Source organism: Corylus avellana, chromosome 8 (genome assembly GCF_965113065.1).
Source record: "Corylus avellana chromosome 8, dhCorAvel1.hap1.2, whole genome shotgun sequence".
Taxonomy (NCBI): domain Eukaryota; kingdom Viridiplantae; phylum Streptophyta; class Magnoliopsida; order Fagales; family Betulaceae; genus Corylus; species Corylus avellana.
This window is the reverse complement of record NC_142497.1, coordinates 4,606,954-4,628,652: the sequence shown is the minus strand read 5'-3', so window position 1 is coordinate 4,628,652 and position 21,699 is coordinate 4,606,954. Positions and strand designations below refer to the sequence as shown.

Genomic DNA, 21,699 nt, shown 5'->3' with positions numbered 1-21,699 from the left:
AGAAGGGAAGTGGAGAAGAAGATGAAGCTACTTTGGGATTAGGGTATTAAGGGTTTTTTTTTTTTTTTTTTTTTCAAGCCACAGACATCGTTTGGGGGCCTTTTTTAAATTGAGTTTTGAGTTTTTAAAAATGGTATTTTAGTAATTTAACCTCAACAAAACGATGTCGTTTTGTATTTTTCATCCATTTTAATGGTACCGACTAACAGAGTGGTCATATTGTAACTAGTTGGTAATTTGAGAGGCTACTTTATTACATTTTAAACATTAGGGGGTTAAATTGTAAATGACTGATAGTTTGAGAGCCATTATATATATTAATTTTGACATATTGGCACGTGTCACCCCATCCTTTTTGGCCACTTATGCTTCTGTCAATTTTATAAATGGAACATGAAGGGAAGGACGATATAATTTTGATGACATCCACAATATGAATTAAAATCGAGTAAGGCTAACATGGAGATATGTACATGTAAGGTGATGTAATTGAGCAAGTGTGACAAACGATTTATTTACTGTTGTAAAAGTGCAAGGTTTCTCAATTTTTAAATCAAATGATGTATCACCATCCATTACCTAAAGTCTGAGCATTTATCTTTTAAGGAAGTGGATGGGTGGAGTAATTTACACAGCTAGAAAGTCAAAACGCTAATCTTATCATTTGTGAAAGCCCAAAAACTGATTTCATAACCAATCAAATCAATTACATCTTCTGCTAAACAACATACACTTCACTTAAAAAAAAAAAAGAAAACATAAACTTCAAGCAGGAAAAACCTCCATCTCAGACTTATTATCCTGATCAATCACCTCAAAGAAAACCGGATCAACGGTCACGCGACTCTCCACGCGGACCTTGAACTTGTGGTCCCACCACAACACCTTGGCCGTGCCAGCGATGTCCACGACGGCGTCAAGCACCATCTCGCGCCTGGCTACGTCGGCGATGAAGCGCGGCGCGTGGTGAGCCAGCTCGAGCCCGTCGAGCCGAGCCGGAAGGCGGAGCAACTGGCAGGAGTGTGGCCCCTGGGAGCCCGCTTGCACCTGGGCGGAGCCCAGCAAGGAGCCCTCGTAGAAGATGGACATGGTGGTGGAGGAGTAGTGGATCGGCACGATGTTGGGGTTGGAGACGTGGACGGTGAGGAGGAGCTCGGCGTCGAGGACTGGGAGGTTCAGCTTGAAGGTTGTGAGGTTGATTGATATCAAATGGAAGGTTGGGTCCTTGGGCTTCGCCGAGATCAGAGCCGTCGCTGCCACACCCGACGCCGCTCCCACCAGAGCTGAGCTCCAGCTCCATTTTACCATTTTACCCATACTCGTTGGAGGAAATTACAGTCTTCTACTTCTTCTTCTTTAAATTGCCTACTCAGTTCAGAAATTGAGTTAACGGTGGAGGGGGAAGAGACAGGCAGGTGGAATCTACTGGGGGCTTTCTGGTTGGTTTGTTCGGCGGGTGGATGGATAAACGAAATGCCAAGAATACCCTTGGATGTGCATGTTGTGTTTTTTTAGTACACTAGAGTCTAGAGGTAGAGGGTTAGTATTGGTACTTCGACTGGAATGGCAAAACCAAAGCAATGTGCTGCTTAGGTGTCGCCAGAGAATCCGCTCGTGTGGTAGCTGTCGGAAATCCGCTGGCGTTGGGTTGAGTCAAAATGTATGGATTTCAAAGAAACCTGCTGCTGCTATACGGTTGGGGCAGAAAACATAGGTCTTTTGCCTACCAATCACCACATGACACATCCCCATTTTAAGAAAAATGCAAAAACTTAAAATGAGAACAAAACATCAAAATAAAAAACAAAATAAGGGTAGCTAAAGGAGGACCACCAGCCCCATCTGGGGTGGTCGGCACAGCCATCCCCAAGCCACGGGGTGGCCGCGCCGGCCACCCCTAGGCCATCTGGGGGTGGTCGATGCGCCACCCCTAGGCCAAGGGGTGGCTCGCGAGCCACCTTAGTGGTGGCTGGGCTGGCCGCGCGCCACCCCAGACAGATCTGGGGGTGGCGCGCAGCCACCCCCAGCAAGATCTGGGGTGGTTGCGAGCCACCCCATAGGCCCTGGGGTGGCCCGTGAGCCGCCCCCCGTGGTGGCGGGGGTGGTCGCGAGCCACCCTAGATCTACTGGGGTGGCCTGCGCCACCCCACGTTGCCGACGAAGAGATAGAGGGAGAGAGGCAGCGGCGGTTCTGGCGGAGGCGGTGGCGGCTCTGTCAGAGGCAGGGTGGCAGGTCAATGTGGGAAGAATAATATGGTGTTTTGTTCTATTTTGAGTTTGTGTGGTAAGTTAAAGTGTCAGCTTGTGAATGGTGGGCAAAAAACCCCCCTTTTTGCCTTGACCGAATTGAAGTTATTCCCAAAACCTCAAGGCAATCACAAAATGAAGAAAGTACATATACATTCATACATGGACATATTAAACAAGAAAAATGCCCACTTTCAAGTATCTACTTACTGATATGATACTGAAAATCATTATTAAATTTTTGTAATTTTTATTATTACCTCAAAAAATAAGCACTTAAAAGAACGAAGATAAAAAGAAAAAAAAAAAAGAACGAAGCAATGATTGAATAGTTACCCATCTAGAATATGAGAAAACTACACTTATCTCTCAAACTTAGACCAAAATTACAATGTACCCATGTTAAATTTGGTGGTATGAGATGGTGAAGTTGATCAAATGAGTCTAAGAAATGATCATATTACACAATGATATATCGAGCTAGAGAACTCTTTGTTCACTCTTCAACTATAATAACATTACCATCAATGGTGGTAATGGTTCAATGGCCCAAATTTTTCTTTCAAGTGGTCAAGACATGTATTAAGGTGTAGTTCGAATATCTATAATAGAGAATTTCCACATATGCTTAATTAGTATTAACTGTTTTAGATTCTTGTTGATGCTCTGATGAAGCTGAGTCAAGCTACACCACAATTGGTGGTGTCCCCGGCCTACCCTTTTTAATTAGAAAAAAAAAAAAAAACTATAATAACCTTTTACTTTCCCATTCCAGAAAATGTTTTCAACAGTACTACTGAGTCGGTTTCCCTGTTTGAAAATGGTTTTGAGGGGCCAGAATAGCTCTGTACGCGCGTTTTAGAATAATTGACATCCAGATCTCGTGTCCAAGGGAATCAAATCCTGTAAAATTCTATGTATATATCCAAACGTGATTTTTAATTAATATTTTTTTGTTTAGAGCGGCAGATTCATTCCTTGGAGGCTATTTTGTATACAAGATAACTCTACAGAAGCACGAAAAAACATCGGGGAACTTTGAAATAATGGAAAATTACAGTTTATCCTTCTAAAGTTGACATCGTTTTTTAATTTGAACAACAAAGTTTTAATTTTTGCAATCCACCCACCTAAAGTTTCAAATTTTTGCAATTTGACCAATTGTATCCAAAACTTTTCATATTGTCCCTAATTTTTATTTTTTATTTTTTATTTATGACCACCCCTTTGGCCATTTTTGCAACCCCATTTTTTTTAAATAAAAATAAAAAATAAAAATTAGGGGCAATATAAGAATTTTGGGATAATATTAGTCGAATTGAAAAAAAAATTGAAACTTTGTGGGGGTGAATTACAAAATTGAAACTTAAGTGTTTGAATTGAAAAACGCTGTCAACTTTAGGGGGATAAACTGTAATTTTTCGTTGAAATAAACAAGAATTGTTGCATGATGCAAACTTTTCTGTCGTTGCAATTGCAGTTTCCATGATCTGTTGACAGTATGATCCACGATTTTCTTTGACTTTGCAGATTCTCATAAACATCTCACAATTCATAAAATATTTCCTTACATGCCATCGTGCAAACCATTCATCATATGCATCCATGCATCTTCTTCCTTATAAATAGCAAAGAAACATGTTCTTTTGTTTCATCCCCTTCCAATTAATTAAAATAACGAAAATGTCTCCCAAAGCACTAGCCCTTGCGCTCATGATCATCTTTGTGAGCTTCACAGGGGGGGAGTGTTATGGTGAACTTCAGATGGGGTTTTACAGGGGAAAATGTGGGTTTCTAGATGTGGAAACTATTGTAGCAAGTGTTGTCAAGGCTAAGTTTTTCGGGGACCCTACAATTGCCGCCGCCCTCATTCGCATGCAATTCCATGACTGCTTTGTCAATGTCAGCTTCTAATTATTTTTATCTTTTCTTTTCTCTTTTGTTATAAATTTATATATACCATGATCACTAACATTGTGTTTGGCATGCATGAAAAGGGATGTGATGCGTCGATTCTGCTAGATGGGAGCTCCAGCGAGAAAACTGCACCACCAAATCTAAGTGTGAGGGGTTATGATGTGATCGATGCAGTAAAATATCAAGTGGAGAAGTTCTGTCCTGGGGTTGTCTCTTGTGCTGATATCATTTCTATGGCTACAAGGGACGTCGTTTTCTTGGTAAACAAACAAATATTAGTGTTTTGATTAGTTGGTAAACATGATTTTAGGAAAGTATTTTGTGCTGATATTTGATAATATATATATTTGCAGAGTGGAGGAGGGAAATACAACGTCCAAACGGGGAGAAGGGATGGTTTTGTATCTCTTGCCAGTAATGTTGATCTTCCTAGTCCTACATTATCAGTAGCTGAATCCATTGCTGCATTTGCTAGAAAAGGACTCACTGATACAGACATGGTTTATCTTCTTGGTACACTAAACATTTGCCTCCTCCTCCATATATATCTTGTTACTTCAACTAATTCAAGCACAGTTTAAATCGAGTTTTTTAAACAGTTGGTAATTTAATATGGTAATAAAATTTTTAAATTCAAACTCAAATTTTCAACTCACACATGAAGGAGAGTGTTAGAATATGTTATATCAGTTTCCGGTATGATATGAATGGCACGTTCTTCAAGGCATCCTTGATCGTTGATCTTCGTTCTTCGTGCTCCTTTTACTCATTTTATCAAGACAATATTGGGTATCGGTGGGGTCTTACTCTGATGCCTGAGTCAGTTTTTGAAAGAAAAGTATGCGTAATACACGATAATTCACTCTAGGGTAATTTGTACTTGGTGAAAGAGCCTATTTATAGGCAAAGAGATGGAGTCAGACCTGAATTAGGTATTCTACTTCAACTTGATGTAGGAGTGCTGAGAGTTGTTGTCCATTATTTTTTTGGTGGGCTCCTATTAGTCTTGAAGCCCATAATGTATCTGGTGGGCCAATAGAATGGGATTATTCCCAAAATTAAATGATTCTTATTAACTTATACTCTTTGATCTGAACCAACTGATTTGGTTAATTTCACGTTTGATGATATACAGGTGGTCATACAGTTGGTGTTACACACTGTTCCATATTCCAAGACCGACTTTACAATTTCCAAAACACTGGGAGACCCGACCCGACCATGGATCCATGGTTGGTCAAAAGTCTAAGACTTCGGTGTCCACAGAATTCGACAGGCAGCAACATCGTTAATCTCGACCAGAACCCATTGAGTTCGTTCATCGTTGACAACTCGTTCTACAGGCAAATCTTAGCCCACAGAGGCGTTCTCCAGATTGATCAAGAGCTAGCTTTGGATCCACTCACTAGCTCCACAGTGTCAACCATAGCCCGCGGTTTCGATTTTGGCACCAGATTCGGTGAAGCCATGGTGAAGTTGGGAGCAGTCGAAGTGCTTACAGGAACAGATGGGGAAATAAGGAAATCATGCAGAGCCATTAACAGCCCAAAGTTTTAACATATCATGAATTCTTAATATTGGCTTTTGCATGTCTTTCGTTTGTTTGTGTCTTGTATTGGGTTGATCATGATCATGTGTGTCATTTTCATGTTTCATTTTTTTGGCTTTTGTTTCCCTGTAATTCTTTTGCAGTTATTTTAATTAGAACTAAGTTGTATGAGGCAAAATTTTATTGATCAAGGACAATATTAATAAAGAAATGGAAAAACTTTACTTTTAATTCCTCAACTACGGCGCGTTTTAAGAAAACCTCTCCAAAATTCAAAAACTCGATCAATTTACACTCTTAAATTTTTAATTTTAATCATTTACTCTCTCTGTTAGTTTTAGCCGTTAACGTCTAACGGAAATGCCAAAAAAGACTAAATTATCCTTCGATTTTTTTTTTCTAACTTTATTATTATTTTTTAATTTTTAATTTGAAATTAAGGGTAAATTTATAATTTTATAAAAAAGTTAGAGGTATAAACGTCAATTTATCACTTTTAACGTTTAAAATTTGATGGGGAGGTAAATTAATTAAAATTGAAAGTTTGAGGCTTATAATTTGAAAGGTTTTAAATTTTTGAAGATCTTTTAAAAAACGCGCAATACTTCTGGAGTTTAAATTAAAGTTTTTCCTAAAAATATTAAGCCTTATTTTTATCGACAATCCACCAGCCAAATGACTAACCACCAAAAAAACTGCAGCTACTCTAGGCCTGCAGGAGCATACACAGGTACGAACGATTGCCTTTCCTTCAAATTCTATATAAATAGAGCCTTTCTTATAATCTATGAGCATCTCATTCCACCACATCAACAATCACTAAAATACATCAGCTTTATCTCAAGTTCTCTTCCATGGCCTCTAAATTCTTCTTCCTGCTAATTTCTTCATTTGCCATCATGAAAATGGCAACAGCCGGAGATCCTAACATCCTCTCGGACTTTATAGTCCCTCCAAATGTCACAGTTGATGGAAATTTCTTCACATTTACTGGCATGCGTTCGCTTGTTGGAGCAGGCCCTCCCACAGCCCTTGAGGTCTTGAAAGCAAGTTTGGCTGAATTCCCGGCTCTCAACGGGCAGAGTGTTTCCATTGCTGTCCTTGAATTTCCAGCTGGCACCACAAACCCACCCCACACCCATCCTCGCTCTCCTGAGCTTCTTTTCCTGGTTGATGGTACCCTTCAAGTGGGGTTCGTTGATACGACCAACAAGCTATTTACTCAGACGCTACAAACGGGTGATATGTTGGTGTTTCCTAAGGGACTTGTGCATTTTCAGTACAATGTTGACCCGAAAGCACCTGCGTTAGCAATTTCAGCTTTTGGAAGCGCAAATGCTGGACTTGTTTCGATTCCCAACACTTTGTTCAACACTAGCATTGACAACAATGTCTTGGCTTTGTCCCTCAAGACCGATGTTGCCACCATTCAACACCTTAAGGCTGGTCTTGCTCCCAAGTCCTAAGGATAGCATCCATTTCCCATAATATAATACCTATTTTATGATTTTTTTTTTTTTCGAATAATTACCCTCTTGTTTTGAGGGGTATGAATCATCAAATTTGTGAGCATTAACTTTTATTTGTCTTATTGGTCATTGAAGATATATAAATTCATTTATTTTTCAAAAATGTTGGAAATGAATATGTGTGGTAAAAAAATTGGAATGCAACTCATTTCATTGGGATCAAAAGGAGAACAGTAATTGTTTGTTGCATGTTAATTAAGAGTCTTTCAATGAGACATAATATGACATGTTGGGACACTTTAGAGAGTGGTTGAGATGAGGGAACTCTAAGGTCAAATATGAGGATCCTTCCTTGTAATTCATGATACTAGGCCTTGTTTGGAAATCCAGTTTTTTTTTTTTTTTTTTTTTTTTTTCAAAGTAGAAATCCAGTGTTTTTGAATCCAAACGTAATCATTGGATGTGCTACTTTGGATCCCAACGAGAGGGGGCGTCTAGAACGAGTGACTTTACTATTTGGGCATGACCATCTATAATAGCACTTGTTTACTGAGAACCCCACATGAAGGACCTAAAAGGTAGGAATCATATATATGCACTGTTTCAAGTCCGATTGAGTCATAGCGTAATCCAACCCCATCATGACATGAATGGCACCCATGGTGGTTTATAGTAATGAGATTTTTGTTTTGGAACGTTGAAAATTTTATTAAGACCACTAAATCATCACCATATATGTTTTGAAAACAAAAACAACAATTTATTTATTTTTTTATTAAAACATAAACTGTAATCCTTATCTGTTTTCTAAAAAAAAAAAACACCAGTATTTGCTTCCAAAGATGGCTTTTTGACTCTTTTTTTCACGACTAATAGATTGCTCTCTTGATATCTTGAAATTTCATATATAATTATTCTTTTGGAAAATTAAAAATTATTACTAGAGTTTTCATGGGATAAATATTGGTTTTAGATTTTTCAATTTCGACGATTAACTTCCATAATTTTTTTTTTTCGTTTTACAAACTGCTCATTTAATTAGTTAATTACCATTTCATCCAAATAATTGTTGAAATGTGTCCACATAAGCACAAGCTGCCACTTCACTCTCAGGTGGCCTATTAACCAATTAGTAATTAAGATTTGTTAAAAAAATTGATTTTTTTTTTTTTTTTTAATTATGTCCACAAAAGGAAAAAACCACAAGAAAAGAAAAGAAAGAAAGATCGATGAATGATTTGAAGAAGAAACCAATTTCTTTTATATTTGATTTCGAGTACTTATATTATCAGTTTTTGGATATGAATTAATAATAGTACTATATAAAGCATGTTTTTGAATAAGAACTTAAAGATTTAGTAAAAAATCAATGGTTAGTAAATACAAAATTTTAAATTTTATTTTAAACTTATATAAAAAATTTACCTAGCTAGATAAACATCATGCTCTCATACAACTGAGACGACGGGCAGAGTGTTTCCATTGCTGTCCTTGAATTTCCAGCTGGCACCACAAACCCGCCCCACACCCATCCTCGCTCTGCTGAGCTTCTTTTCCTGATTGGTGGTACCCTTCAAGTGGGGTTCGTTGACACGGCCAACAAGCTTTTTACTCAGACATTACAAGTTGGTGATATATTTGTGTTTCCAAAGGGTCTTGTGCACTTTCAATACAACTCTGCAAATGCAACCGCGCTAGCAATTTCAGCTTTTGGAAGTGCAAATGCTGGACTTGTTTCACTTCCCAACACTTTGTTCAACACTAGCATTGACGACAATGTCTTGGCTTTGTCCTTCAAGACCGACGTTGCCACCATTCAACATCTTAATTAAGGCTGGTCTTGCTCCCAAGCCCTAAGGATAGCGCTCAATGTACTATGGTGTTTTGTTCTCTCGCTGTTTCTTTTATTTTCTTTTTCTTTTTTTTTTTTGAAGTTTTTCTTTTATTTTTTGAATAATTACCCTTCTTGTTTAGAAGGGTATATATCATGATCACCTTTGACAGAATTAAGTTAAATGAGCTCAAAGCACCACTATCTTGACATACAATGAGTACGTAATAGCTTACTGTCTTCTCTCTCTATTAACACCCTTCCTTCCTCCTTGGCATAACAGGATTAATGGAGACGTCACGTCCACTTGAAACATGCTAAAGTAAGATTCAAGAGACCATACTTTGACAACTATAACAAACACATAAATTTGATGAGATTATTTGGAAAAGAATAGAGAGAGAGAGAGAGAGAGATCCAAGGGTCCAAAAATTACCATAAAAGAGACCCATTTGAAAGAGTTTATCAAGCAAAGCATAAAATCAATCAACACATAGATTTAGGTATTGAAGTAAAAACCATAATTCTAAAGTATTCTTCAAAAGTAAAACTATGTTGGAGCCGGCGGGACAACTCAAAAGCGTACACTATAGAATACTTACGTAACAAATTGTTCTTGCATACAAAACCTTTGTACCTTTGAAAACCCAATTTGCAAGCCTGGGAAATTACACGTTCACCTTTCAGTGGTGACTCAAGAACCTCTGACGTACATGACCTTTTATATGGATCACTTTCACAATTGAACCTTGTCTGCTTAAAAAACCGGAACTCCGATTGTTGTAGGCTATATTCTATGGTTTGAAATGCAAAAAATAAAAATAATAATAAAAAAAATAAAAAACTAAGAGAAGATTTTGATTTGTTTAGGCTCAAGAACAAAAGCAAACCTCTCCAAAACAATTGAGAAACTGCCTTTATTACAATATGAAAATCGTGGTATGTGAGGCTTAAATTGAGAAGGGGAAAGCGGGGTTTTAGGTCAAAGTTGATGTGAATTAAAACTACTAGCAGCTAGGCTCAATCAATTGATCTGTTAGAGTTTCAAATGAAATTGCAACGTGCCCTACCTTGGTCGACCGAGGGATCGATCGACCCTCTCAGGTTTTAGTATGGGACATGTTACATCATCTTAGTTGATTGAGCTTCAACTGGGACTTTGACCTATGTCTTCCACACTTGAATTTTTGACTTGTCTTCAACTGCATTACATTTCGACCCCAACTCAACCCTAATCCTAATACTTGCAACAAAACATATTTTTACATTGAAATTGGGAACACTAAAAACCTAACATCGTTGTCTTTAGGGTTAAATACTAAAAACCCCCCCTAAGGTTTCACTTCTATATTTTTTCGCCCATAAGGTTTGATTTTTATCACAGGAGGTACCTATGGTTTTGATAAAAGACCAAATTGGTCACTCCATTTATTGACCGTTAGTTGACTTACAGGAAGTCCACGTCACTGACACGTGGACCAGTTAAAATTTGACACCTAGCATAAGTGGCCACGTCATCAGCCACCTAATTAAATTTTTTATTTTTTTTTTTAAATTAAAAAATATATTTTTTTTCAAAAAAAAAAAAAGAGGTAAAAAAATTTGGGAGCCACTAGGGGTGCCTCAGCCACCCTCTTTGGCCATGGCCACCCCCAAGGTGCCAAAGGGGTGGTCGAAACCACCCCCAGTGGGTACTGGGGGTTGCTCAGCCACCCCCATGGAGCCAAGGGGGTGGCCGAAACCATCCCCAACGGTGGTTTGGGGGTGGTTTCGGCCACCCCCATCTGGCCGAGCCACCCCCATTCGACCAAATGGGGGTGGCCAGGCCACCCCAAATGGCCAAGGGTGTGGCCGTAATTTTTTTTTTTAAAAAAAAATATATTTTCTTAATTTTTTTTAAAAATAAAAAATTTAATTAGATCGACGTGGCCACTTATGCCAGGTGTTAAATTTTAATTTGTCCATATGTTAGTGACGTGGACTTCCGTTAAGTCAATTAATGGTTAATAGACGGAAGGACCAATATGGTCTTTTATCAAAACCACAGGTAATTCTTGTAATAAAAATCAAACCCAAAAGAAAAAAAAAAAGAAAGAAGTGAAACCCTAAGGGGGTTTTTAGTATTTAACCATTTTCTTTATTTTGAAATCCATATATGCTTCTCTGCCCACCATCTCCTTTTTGTTAACGGAGGCCTCAGTCAACATTAATGTTCCTCATGTGTCACCTGCCGGCCGCCAGCATCTCCGGACATTGTCATGGACATCTCCTCCTCCAATGACCCTAACCTAATTGATACTAGTGCCATCCTTTTTGTTGTGGTGTTCAGCTCCTGCTTGCTTGCTATTGCGAATTTCATCGCCTGCAACTCAGTTGAAGGCGCCATTTGCTGCTGCGAATTTCACAGGCATTGTACGCGCTAGCTAGCCTAGAGTGCTTGTAGATGATCCCACTTTTGTTACTTTTGAAATTACACTTGTTTATCTTTCGAAGTAATCAGTGGCGGATTTAGGATCTTATGATTGTAGGGGCAGGAAGCAAGCCTATAAATAATATAATATAATATAATATAATATTTTAATATGGTCTATTCAAGTAATGTTATACATAGGACTCATGTCTCCGTTTTATACATTCCCAAAAGTGATGTTATTTTTACTATTTAATCCATCACAAATTCAATGATGATTTTAAAAGCTACGTTACTTTTGGAGATAAGAGAGGAATATGAATCCTACGTATAACATTACCTCGATTTACCCAAGATATGTTGATGGAAAACATCCAAGTCTTATCTATGACATTGTGAGTGGCTGCCTTAGCCAAACCATGTACCGTTGCATTTCTATCTCTACGTACATAGCATACCTAATTAATTGCTTCTAATATTTAATTATCTATCAATGGTATACAATTATTTTGGAGTTGTTTTCTCTTTGATACTGACATTTAATACCTTCTTTAATTTGCTATAAAAGGGTAAAATTATATTCAAAATAATTTTTCAGATTCACTCATCTTTTTCTTCTGCTACAAAAATCAGGGAGTGTTTTGACATGACAAACAATAACAAACTTTTTGCCACGTTAATAATTATTGACGTAGCTAAAGTCACACGTCAATAAAAACTTTATTGACGTGGCGCATTTAGACACTATAATTAATTTCAGTATTATTATATTATATTTTTCATTTTTTTATTTTTTATTTTTTTTTGTAAAGTCTTAGTGTTGCTAGTTTCTATAAAAAGTTTCTTATACGTTTATTTTCTGTTATCTATGATTATAAAAAGTTTTTAAATGCTTTTTTTTTTTCCCTCTAGTTGCCTAGTTGACTAGGCGTCTAGGAGATGATTTTTTTTTTTTTTTTTTTTTGAGGTATAGCGTGTGGCGGGTGTTAAAACTTTTGTTGGGGGTAAAAACCTTGTCGGGGCCCTTATAAGGGCATAATATATATAAATTTTTGTTTACAAACGTTCTAGAAATCCTTGGGGGTGCCATGGACCGCCTAAGGCATGGTGTAAGCCCGCCCCTGCTTATTGGTGATGTGTCAACACCTGCAAGACAATGAACAACGAGGTAGAGGGCTTGTCGGAATGGCCTAACAGGAGATAACTCCAACGCTTAAGTCAATATCTGCTTTCATGAGGTTGTAAGAATATGAAAAAGTATTTGAGAATAAGAGAGTGTTCGAATCCTCATACCAGAGGTCCCCTTGACTATTTATACTGCCTAAGTCTTATTGAAATTGATCCCATAACTTCACAAATCCCAAGATTAGGGTGTGTGAGGTGGCCATGGATGTGACACTGGGTAATGACATGTCAACAAGGGAACGTTCACATACCCCTTATGTAAGACTATGGGTGAAACTCGAGGATGACTCAATAAAGTATGACACATTATTTTCCTCAAGTTTAAGGGCTTGAGAAGTAATGAATTGATTGCATCGCCCCACTTTGCTAACATTTAGATGATAGAGACAAATACTTGGCAATCGACATGAGAAATGAATAAGGATTCGATTCTTAGTCTGTTGTCATCTGTGATCAGCAACCTGTTAGCGGTGAAAATCTCCGATTAAAAAATTATCAATTTAATTAATCAAGGCGTGACATTGAATTTGGATCGCTCAATGGGCCTTGGGCTTGAAAGCCAACATGTTGAAAATGGGACAATTAAAGAATTTAAAAAAGGGTATATCACTATATAAAAAAAAATGCAGATGGAAGAATCAACATTCCAAATTAATGACCCTTGCGGCCACGCACCAACTATAGGAATGGATGCAAATTCTACACAATTATCAGACCCACAAAAAAAAAAAAAAAAAAAAAAACAGATAAGAGCACTGTTGATACACAGTTTTCCGGGATGGTAACGTGGCACGCCTTAAGGTGGTACAGACAACCTCGTGGATGCTTCAAGCTACACACAGAAAAGAACAAATAGGATTAGAGCCCCCGATGGTGTCCCGGTGGGGGAGCTCCGATGCCTAAGTTAGAAAGTGAGAAAAGAGTGTTTAAGCAACCAAACTTTTCAGAGCCAAGATTGCGCTTACCTTTGATTGAAATTGAGACTTGTATTTATAGGCATGGAGTAGAACTTGCTTCCCACACATCTCGGGATCCTATCCCTAAATATCTGTTTCGCAGTTATTTGATAAGAGTAGGAATCCTGGGACATGTGATAAGGTTTTCGTTTGAAGTTCAAACAACCTTTTGAATTTGAATAATAGCTTATCCCGCTTGTATAGGGATTGTTTGCAGGTGGATAACCTTTTATGTTGTAACAAGCTTTTTTGAATGTGAGATAATGTTCTCTGGGATGAGTTTGAATATTTGCATATCCTTAACTGTAAAATGGCAGTTTCACCCTTGATACTTGACTTATTTGCTTTTAGAGTGGTGTCTCGGGTCTGACATCTGATACCTACCGAGGAGTAGTCTCGGTTTCAGAAAACTGAGACTGCCTCGGTTTATGAAGCCTTCTCGGGAAAAGCTTGTCCGAGGCCTTGTCGGGTATTCCGTGTAGCTTAGATCGGGTTTGGGGCCCGTTGGGTTTTAATAGCATATCCATGGCCCAACAATTACCCCCCAATTTTCTGGTTTGAAAGATTATGAAAATTTTTGCATATAAATGGATCAGCGTTCCAAAACTGTATTTGAGAGAGAGAAAAAATCCGAGACCCTTGAGGTGGGAAATTTCAATTTTGAATTTTGGCAGGAAATTTGAAACCAACCTTTGCCGAGACGGTTGACCTAACCGAGGGCGTATCGGCAGCCCCACGTGTCAGTGCTGGGTCGGGGGCCTTTTCATTTGCCGGCTGTCAGCTGTCATGTGGAATTCACAGAGGCGCCTTTTTTGCCGCATTTACTGCCCCTCGGGGAAAGCTTTGATATTTACACTTTTATCCCTGCTTTATAAAACCTCTTCTTTTTAGGGTTTCATTCTTATTCGCACCAACTCTTTGCACCGCTTGTTCTTTTCTGAACTGTTTTCTCTCCTCTGTTCTGCTCTGACAATGTCTCAAGGAGAAGGATCAGGGTCTGATGGTGGTTTAGGCAAAACTTACCCAGCCTTGTGGAAGCCCTCTCTAACCTCGGCTGATTAACGTCGAATTAGATTGGATTGTTACATCCCTAAAACTATGAAGCTTCGTTTTGATCACGAGAATAAGGGCGCCGTTGTGGATGTCGGGACACACGAGGTCTGCCTTTATGACGAAATGTTTAAGGCAGGCCTCAAGCTTCCTTTCCCCAAGATTGTTCGTGAGCTTCTTGGTCGCTTGAATCTAGCTCCGCACCAACTGGTTCCTAATGGCTCGAGGATGTTTTTCGCTTGTGTTGTTGTTTGGCCCATGGCCCTTGGAGAAGGAAAGCACTTGACGGTTTCGGAGTTTCTCTAGGTGTACCGACTCCAGAAGAATCCCAACAGTGATGGGCTTTACAGCTTCCAATCAAGACGGGAAAAAATCTTCTTTATGGATAAGACCTTCACCAGCAACCATAATTGAAAAAAAAAAATATTTCTTTGCTCAGGGGCAATGGGAATTTGCTCCAGGAGAGAAGGCGGAGGGGCCTCGAGTGCCTCGGGAGACGACTCCCCCCGATTTGGGCCTTCACAAGAATTTGTGTTTGTCCGAGGACGAGGCTGTCCGAGTTAACACGGTTCTAGCCTGGGTTCAGAGAAATGAGTCTTCCATGACCTTCAAGCAACTGGTTACGACTGGTGCACTGAACCGCTGTTTATATACCGACAGAGAGGGCGTCGATGGGTCTTGGAACAGACCATCTCACCCCGCTATTTATTTGGGCCCTCCTGCAGCCAACACCCGAAGCGCTACCCTTCGGAAGCCTATACTTGACAAAGGCAAAAAGAAGGTAAACGAATCTGGGGTTAGGAAGGCCCTCCACTTGGTTGACGAGCCTGATGAGCGTGAGGCTCCTCCAATGAAAAAAAAGAGGCTAGTGACGGGCAAGGGCCCTGCTGTCAAGACCGAAAAGGAGAAATCCCTTTTTTCCGATCTCTTGGCTGCTCGGAGGAGGGCTAACCCAAAGCCTGATGTGGCCCCTGTATCGGCCTACGAGAACATTCTTGCCAATCATCCGATTGCTGCCACTCCTTTGGCAGCAACCCCCCTAGAACCTCCAGGAGCTGCTACTGCTACTACTTCTATCCCCGTGGGGTCGGTGTCACCGGTCAATTCCGGTCCCAACATTCAACATCTTTTAGTTGACCCACTTTCGGATAGCTCGGTGGGGATGGAGCTGGAAGAGAATAGGCCGCATGCTGATATAGAAGAAGTGAGGCCTCGAGTGATGTCCCCGATAGCCGAGGAGCAACCTCGGGTTCCGGCTTCTGCGCCCGAGACTTCATCTCGGGCTCCGACACCGGCTCCTGAAGCCAATGGTGGTGCCTATCCCGAGGCCTCAGGCTATTCCCTGGTGAAGCCTCGGAATGTAGAATGGATCGTGGGTGAGCCCCTGTCTCGGTTTGGTTGAGAATTGCTGGGGAACCCATTTCAAGCTTTGATAGAGCTGGTTCCCCAGGAGAGCTTGACGGGCGAACGAGACATCTCTGCCAGGGGTATGGCAGAGTCGATGTTATTTAATCAGTTGTGTGTGAGTATCACTCTTCATAAAGCTTTCTTTTTGCTTTAGTCATATTCCGTTTGATTAACTTTATCTATTGCAGGGAGTTGTGAAGTCAGTAGTCTCATACTGCTACTTGAGGAAGTTTCTCCAGGAGTCTGCCACAGAATCCGAGAGCCTTCGAAGTAGGCTCGTAGCTTCTGAGGCTGAGAATTCCAAACTGAAGGATACGCTGGCTCAGCAAGACAAAGAACTGCTGCTTCTCGGCCAGCAGCAGTCGGCAACTCAAGCTGAGTTTGAGCAAACCGAGTCCAAGGTCTCGGCTCTATCTTCTGAGTTGCAGACCCTCCGTGCTGATCACTTAAAGCTTCAAGAGGATCATTCCATTGTAAAGGAGGACCTGCATCAACTTGAGGAGAAGCACGGGGAGGTCTTGGAGCAGTAAAAGGCTTCTCAGGCGGAGGCTGCCGGCCAAAATACTAAGATTGAAGAAGTTATCGCAGGTCAGGCAGTTGCTGAGGAGCGACTTAAATTCTTCCGAGGAAAGCTTGAAGAGAAGAAGCTACGACTTAAAGAGGCAGAGGCCCAATCCTCCAACTACTTGCAGCAACTGTCGTATGCTTACTGGACTCGGGATAGTGCCTTGGCCGATGGGATCATTCTTGGTTTTGAGACCTTTCGGTCTTGGGCCAAGGATCCTGCTCGCACCATTGACCTTGATACAGTCAAGCCTGAGACCATTCCTGTTTCTGATAAGGCTTTGAAACAGCTTTTCAGTCTCGGGTCAGATTTGATGCCTGATGCTGAGGGGATCAACAAATTTGCTCATCAGCCATTTTCGAGTTCTGAGGAGTCCTCGGGTGATGAAAGGATTGCTTCTAGTCATGATGCCGAGACCCCACTTGCTTCTAAGGCTCCCTTTGAAGACCCCAAAGAAGGCTAAACCTTTTTTTTTCTTTTTTTCTTTTTGTAATAAAGTAGTTTGTAAATGACAAACTTGAGACTTTAATGAAGTGTTTTATATTTATTTCTCGGAATGAATCAGCAATGCTTTCTGAACATGCTCTTGATAAATTACTTTTTTCTGAAGTTTGTTTAACCTTTTTCGAGCATATTTTTTTTTTTTTTTAAGGATTTTTGCTCTTGACAGGCTACTCGTTTGACTTTCTTTGAACACACCTTTTTTCGAAGGTTTTACGTTCTTTACAAGTCATTAGTTTAACCTTCTTTGGACACACCTTGTTTGAAGGTTTTACGTCCTTTACAGGTTGCTAGTTTTAACCTTCTTTGGACACACCTTGTTTGAAGGTTTTACGACCTTTACAGGTTTTGTCTCGGGAAAGTTATAAATCTTTTTGGTGATCTTTCAGTCGTTTACCATGATGGTAGTTTTAATTTTCTTTGCTTTGAAATGTTTAAAAGGTGATTGAAACTTCAGGAGATTCTTTTATTTAAAATGTAATGAAAATTATAGAGAAAATAAGAATCAAATGAAAATTAAATAAGAATCACCTTACTGAAATAAGCTAGATAAAGTACTTTTTGAGGTGAAGGTTTTACGTCCTTTACAGGTTGCTAGTTTTAACCTTCTTTGGACACACCTTGTTTGAAGATTTTACGACCTTTACAGGTTTTGTCTCGGGAAAGTTATAAATCTTTTTGGTGATCTTTCAGTCGTTTACCATGAGGGTAGTTTTAATTTTCTTTGCTTTGAAATGTTTAAAAGGTGATTGAAACTTCAGGAGATTCTTTTATTTAAAATGTAATGAAAATTATAGGGAAAATAAGAATCAAATGAAAATTAAATAAGAATCACCTTACTGAAATAAGCTAGATAAAGTACTTTTTGAGGTGAAGGTTTTACGTCCTTTACAGGTTGCTAGTTTAACCTTCTTTGGACACACCTTGTTTGAAGGTTTTACGACCTTTACAGGTTTTGTCTCGGGAAAGTTATAAATCTTTTTGGTGATCTTTTAGTCGTTTACCATGAGGGTAGTTTTAATTTTCTTTGCTTTGAAATGTTTAAAAGGTGATTGAAACTTCAGGAGATTCTTTTATTTAAAATGTAATGAAAATTATAGGGAAAATAAGAATCAAATGAAAATTAAATAAGAATCACCTTACTGAAATAAGCTAGATAAAGTACTTTTTGAGGTGCTCGGCATTCCACGGCCTGGGGAGTGCTTTTCCTTCCATGCTCTCAAGGTAGTAAGCTCCTGCCCTTCTACACTCAATCACTTTGTAGGGTCCTTCCCAGTTTGGAGCTAATTTTCCTTCCGCAGGGTCTTTGGTAGCAATGGTGGTCTTGCGTAAAACCAGGTCCCCGATCTTGAAGCTTCTGTGCTTGACTCCTTTATTAAAATACCGAGCCACTTTCTCCTGGTATTCCGACATGGTAACTTGGGCCTGGTCCCGCTTCTCTTGTAGCAGGTCCAAGTGTAGTTTGAGCCCTTCATCATTAGTCTCGGAATGAAAGGACTCGACTCGGTAACTTCCCGAGCCTATCTCGGTTGGGATGATCACCTCGGTCCCGAAAGCCAAGGCATATGGAGTCTCTTCAGTGGGTATTCTTTTGGTTGTTCGATATGCCCACAAAACTTTTGGAAGATCATCTACCCAATCTCCCTTCCGATCTCCAAGTTTCTTCTTCAGAATCTTCAAAATTGTCTTGTTGGTGGCTTCTACTTGCCCATTTGCCTGGGGGTGAGCTGGGGAGGAGTAATACTTTCTTACATGAAGTTTTGCACACCATACTCGGAATGACTCGCAGTCAAATTGCTTCCCATTATCAGTTATAAACGCATGTGGAATACCATAGCGGCATAACGTTCTTCCACAATAACTATTTAATGCTTTTGGTTGTAATATTCACTAGGGCCTCTACTTCTGCCCATTTGGTGAAATAATCCATTGCTACAACCGCGAACCGAACACCCCCCTTTCCACGAGGTAGTGGTCCTACTATGTCCATCCCCCATTATGAGAAAGGCCATGGCAAAGAGATTGAACTTAGATCTTCTGGGGGCTGTTTTGCAATGTTGGCGAAGCGTTGGCATTTATCACAATTTCTGACTGTCTGTACCGAATCCCGACTCATATTTGGCCAGTAGAAACCGGCTCTAACTGCTTTATGTGCCAATACTCTTGCTCCCTAGTGATTGCCGTAGATACCTTCATGGATCTCGCGGAGGACATAATCTCCCTCTTCCTTGGAGATGCACTTGAGGAGTGGTAGCATGAAGCCTCGTTTGTACAGAATTCCATTAATTATGGTAAACCTAGCAGCCTTAGTTTTGACTTGCGTTGCTGACTTCTTATCTGATGGGAAACTTCCATGTTCCAGGTATTCCTTTATGCTCCTCTGCCATTCTGGTATGGTCTCAGTAACCGAGACCGGGACTGTCTCGGTAACGGCAGGTCTTGTTAAAGTCTGGATTGGCTCCTCGGGCTGTTCATTCTCATTGGCTGGTGCCGACGCCATCCGGGCCAGCCTGTCAGCTCTTTCATTCTCTTCTCTTGGTATCTTAACAATGCAGAATTTCTTGAATGCATTCTACAATTCTTGTACTTTTAATAAGTACTGCTTCATTTTATCTTCTCTAGCTTCAAACTCTCCCCGGATGTGTCCGACGATTACCTGCGAATCGCTTTGTAGTTCAATGAAATCAGCTCCCATTTCTCGGGCTAAACCGAGTCCTACTAAAACCGCTTCATACTCGGCTTCATTATTGGTGGTCTTGAATTCCAGCCTCAAGGAACCGCATAACTCTTCACCATCCGGGGTGATTAATACCACACAGGCTCCACCATTCTTCCTTGTAGATGATCCATCTACAAAGACCACCCATGTCTCGTCTTTCTGCCATTCCATGGTGATAGGTAGGTTGGTGAATTCTGCTAAGAAATCAGCCAGTACCTGTCCCTTGATGGCGTTCCTTGGAAGGAACTCAATATCAAATTCTCCGAGTTGAATTGCCCAGTTAGCTAATCTGTCAGACAAATCTAACTTTCTGAGCACTTTCTTTAATGGATACTCGGTCAACACTCTTATAGTGTGAGCTTAGAAATACAGGCGTAGCTTTCTAGAAGCAATAGTCAATGCAAATGCTAACTTTTCCATCTAAGGGTACCATTCTTCTGCTCCCCTCAATGCTCTGCTTATAAAATAGACTGGTTTCTGAACGCCGTCTTCTTCTCGGACAAGGGCAGTACTTACAGCAGTTGGCGAGACAGCTAAGTATAGATATAATGCTTCCCCGGGAACAGTTCTGCTTAGCAGGGGTGTGCTCGTCAGGTACTTTTTTAACTGTTCAAAAGATTCTTCACATTCTACAAACCACTCAAATGCCTTCCTTTGGATTTTAAAGAATGGTGGGCATTTGTCAGTTGATCGAGAGATGAACCGGTTTAAAGCCGCAATTCTGCCAGTTAACTGCTGAAGTTGCTTTGTATTTTTTGGTGATTGCATATTCAAAACTGCCTGGATCTTCTCGAGATTAGCTTCTACTCCTCGGTTTAACACCATATAACCGAGAAACTTACCCAAGGCCGCTCCAAATGCACACTTCGCGGGATTCAACTTCATCCCATATTTTTTCAAAGTTCTAAATTTCTCCTGCAGGTCTTCTACATGATCTTCTGGTAACACGCTTTTAACCAACATGTCATCGACATATACCTCCATATTACGCCCGATCTAGTCTCGGAACATCTTATTAACCAGTGTTTGATATGTTGCTCCTGCATTCTTCAGACCAAAAGGCATGACCTTGTAGAAGTACAAGCCTTGGTCAGTAATAAACGCGATCTTCTCTCGGTGTTTTGGATGCATATAGATCTGGTTGTAGCCAGAGTGTTCATAAAGCTTAACAGGCTATATCCAGCTGTTGAGTCTACCAACGCATCTATGCGTGGCAGAGGAAAGCTGTCTTTTGGGAATGCATTGTTGAGGTCTGTAAAGTCTACATACATTCTCCACTTCCCGTTGGATTTTTTGACCAACACCACATTAGCCAACCAATCGGGATAATATACCTCCTGTATAAACCGAGCCTTAAGCAATTTCTCTACTTCCTCAGCAATAGCCATATTCCGCTCGGGAGCAAACTTCCTTTGCTTCCGCCTCACTGGCTTCATGCTTGGGTCCACGTTGAGTTGGTGGAGAATGTCATCGGGACTGATCCCCGGCATATCTTCGTGAGTCCACGCAAACACCTCCATATTTTCTTGGATAAAAGTTACGAGAGAGTCTCGGATTTTCGAGGCGAGCTGTGTTCCTACTTTTACTACTTTTTCCTCTTCCAACTTCACGTCCTCCAAGGGCTCGGCAGGTTCCCCTTTTAGGGGATCTTTGCTTCGGCTACCTACCACGCCGACCGTCAAAGGAGCAGGATCTGATTTCTTCAGGGAAATATTATAACATTTCCTTGCCGTAACTTGATCTCCTCTTACCTCTCCTACCCCTTCCTCGGTTGGAAACTTCATCATCAAATGGTAAGTGGAGGTTATAGCCTTCAACTTATTAAGGGACGGTCGACCAATGATTGCATTGTATGCAGATGACCGATCAATCACCAAGAAATTCGCCATAGTT

The 21,699-nt window shown here is 40.3% G+C and overlaps 5 protein-coding genes and 1 pseudogene across 5 annotated transcripts; 3 read left to right on the top strand and 3 right to left on the bottom strand.

Moving 5' to 3' along the window:
* Positions 1–640: 640 nt before the first annotated feature.
* On the bottom strand, positions 641–1,667 carry LOC132164378 (Late embryogenesis abundant (LEA) hydroxyproline-rich glycoprotein family). The gene has a single exon (XM_059574881.2). It carries the CDS (start codon positions 1,315–1,317, stop codon positions 766–768), a length of 552 nt encoding a protein of 183 aa, XP_059430864.1. The 5' UTR covers positions 1,318–1,667; the 3' UTR covers positions 641–765.
* Positions 1,668–3,921: 2,254 nt separating this feature from the next.
* Positions 3,922–5,721, top strand: RHS18 (root hair specific 18). The gene is made up of 4 exons (XM_059572997.2): positions 3,922–4,149; positions 4,245–4,424; positions 4,518–4,677; positions 5,300–5,721. Exons 1-4 carry the CDS (start codon positions 3,931–3,933, stop codon positions 5,719–5,721), a joined length of 981 nt encoding a protein of 326 aa, XP_059428980.2. The 5' UTR covers positions 3,922–3,930.
* Positions 5,722–6,558: 837 nt separating this feature from the next.
* Positions 6,559–7,179, top strand: LOC132164754 (germin-like protein 9-3). The gene has a single exon (XM_059575309.2). It carries the CDS (start codon positions 6,568–6,570, stop codon positions 7,177–7,179), a length of 612 nt encoding a protein of 203 aa, XP_059431292.2. The 5' UTR covers positions 6,559–6,567.
* Positions 7,180–7,744: 565 nt separating this feature from the next.
* LOC132162767 (germin-like protein 9-3) lies at positions 7,745–9,039 on the top strand (annotated as a pseudogene).
* Positions 9,040–18,239: 9,200 nt separating this feature from the next.
* Positions 18,240–20,790, bottom strand: LOC148583997 (uncharacterized). Its single transcript, XM_088519099.1, has 4 exons — positions 20,237–20,790; positions 19,744–20,041; positions 19,278–19,629; positions 18,240–18,814 (listed from the first exon to the last, which is right to left on the bottom strand). Exons 1-4 carry the CDS (start codon positions 20,788–20,790, stop codon positions 18,240–18,242), a joined length of 1,779 nt encoding a protein of 592 aa, XP_088375225.1.
* Positions 20,791–20,855: 65 nt separating this feature from the next.
* LOC148583996 (uncharacterized) lies at positions 20,856–21,695 on the bottom strand. Its single transcript, XM_088519098.1, has one exon. The coding sequence runs from the start codon at positions 21,693–21,695 to the stop codon at positions 20,856–20,858; it is 840 nt and encodes a 279-aa protein (XP_088375224.1).
* Positions 21,696–21,699: the final 4 nt, after the last annotated feature.

Coding starts and splice junctions, on each gene's coding strand:
- LOC132164378 (XM_059574881.2), bottom strand. CDS start 1,317: ATGGGTAAAATGGTAAAATGGAGCTGGAGCTCAGCTCTGGTGGGAGCG.
- LOC132164754 (XM_059575309.2), top strand. CDS start 6,568: ATGGCCTCTAAATTCTTCTTCCTGCTAATTTCTTCATTTGCCATCATG.
- RHS18 (XM_059572997.2), top strand. CDS start 3,931: ATGTCTCCCAAAGCACTAGCCCTTGCGCTCATGATCATCTTTGTGAGC. Junction 4,150..4,244: donor TCCATGACTGCTTTGTCAAT/GTCAGCTTCTAA, acceptor ATGCATGAAAAG/GGATGTGATGCGTCGATTCT. Junction 4,425..4,517: donor CAAGGGACGTCGTTTTCTTG/GTAAACAAACAA, acceptor ATATATTTGCAG/AGTGGAGGAGGGAAATACAA.
- LOC148583996 (XM_088519098.1), bottom strand. CDS start 21,695: ATGGCGAATTTCTTGGTGATTGATCGGTCATCTGCATACAATGCAATC.
- LOC148583997 (XM_088519099.1), bottom strand. CDS start 20,790: ATGGAGGTATATGTCGATGACATGTTGGTTAAAAGCGTGTTACCAGAA. Junction 20,042..20,236: donor TTGAGGGGAGCAGAAGAATG/GTACCCTTAGAT, acceptor GTTCCTTCCAAG/GAACGCCATCAAGGGACAGG. Junction 18,815..19,277: donor CCTCCGCGAGATCCATGAAG/GTATCTACGGCA, acceptor ACTCCTCCCCAG/CTCACCCCCAGGCAAATGGG.